The 1,158-nt window shown below is 66.1% G+C and overlaps 1 protein-coding gene across 1 annotated transcript in view; it reads right to left on the minus strand.

Annotated features, from left to right (window-relative positions):
- Positions 1-1,158, minus strand: part of EPS8L2 (EPS8-like 2) — a 15,518-nt gene that overhangs the window by 5,724 nt on the left and 8,636 nt on the right. Inside the window, exons 3-4 of the mRNA XM_014534004.1 lie at positions 814-975; positions 15-196 (exon numbers count right to left, since the gene is read on the minus strand). Coding sequence (XP_014389490.1) covers positions 15-196; positions 814-975 — 344 coding nt within the window. The remainder of the gene's footprint in view (positions 1-14; positions 197-813; positions 976-1,158) is intronic.

The raw sequence follows: 1,158 nt of genomic DNA on the forward strand, positions 1-1,158 counted from the left end.
TCCCCCCCAGGTGCCCACCTCCTCCCCACGCCCCCAGCCCACTCACCTCCACCTCGTCGCAGTGGAAGAAGTGGATGTCGGGCTTGCTCTGCTCCGAGTCCTGGCACACGAGCAGCAGCACCGACGGGTAGCGCAGCTGGTTCAGCACCGTCTGGCTGTGCCGCACGGTGGGCAGCGGGAAGTTCTCCAGCTCCTCCTGGGAGACAAGGGGGCTCAGACCAGGGCTCAGCCGGTCGCACAGCCGGTCGCACAGCCGTGAGCCCCAGACGGGGCTCAAACACGGGCTGGACCCGAGGAACACACAGGCCACGGGCGTGGGTGTGACATGTGGGCCCAGCACATGCAGCCGGTGCCACGGACGCAGCCCCAGCATAACTCGCAGGCACCGAACAGGGACGCGGCCCAGAGGCGGGCTCCACGCAGCAGTGGCCACAGATGTACACAGACCCCCGGACCCAGCGGCCCAGGTGGGGCACAGCCTGTGTACAGACTCTTTAAAAAAAAGTGTTTTTATTGATTTTAGAGAAGAAGGGAGGAGGAGCGAGAGGAACATCGTCCGCTGCCTCCTGCACAACCCACACTGGGGATCGAGCCCACAACCGGGGCCTGTGTCCTGACCGGGAATCGAACCAGTGACCCCTGGGTTCTTGGGTAGAAGCTCAACTCCTGAGCCACAGGCCCCTGCAGAGGAGGCAGCCCTGTGTGATGTGGCTGCCTGGACCCTCCCCGGCCAGTGCTCCCTGCCAGCCTGCCCTCCATACACACACACACACACACACACACACCCTGGCCCCACCCCGCCCGGCGCCCCACCTGCGACTCCATGTCCAGCAGCCGCAGGGCCTGGTCGTTGACCTGCAGCAGCATCTCCTGCGCCCAGATCTTCTCCTTGGAGCTCAGCTGCACCAGCTTCCGGATGGCGTCGTCCACGGACACGATGGCCTCGCTCTTGTCCATGATGAACGTGGCCAAGTGCTGGGGGCGGCAGGCGGGTCACTCAGGACAGAGCCTTCCCGGTGCCAGGAGCCAGGGCCCAGGGGCCTCGCCCAGGGGCCACAGAGAAACACCTGCCTGAGGTCCAATGGGGCAACTGCTCCCCGTGGGGCGTCTCGCCTGCTCCCTGTGGCTGCCTGAGCCGTGGCCGGGCCCTGACAGAGC

The sequence above is a fragment of the Myotis brandtii genome, unplaced genomic scaffold (genome assembly GCF_000412655.1).
Source record: "Myotis brandtii unplaced genomic scaffold, ASM41265v1 scaffold1236, whole genome shotgun sequence".
Classification (NCBI taxonomy): Eukaryota; Metazoa; Chordata; class Mammalia; order Chiroptera; family Vespertilionidae; genus Myotis; species Myotis brandtii.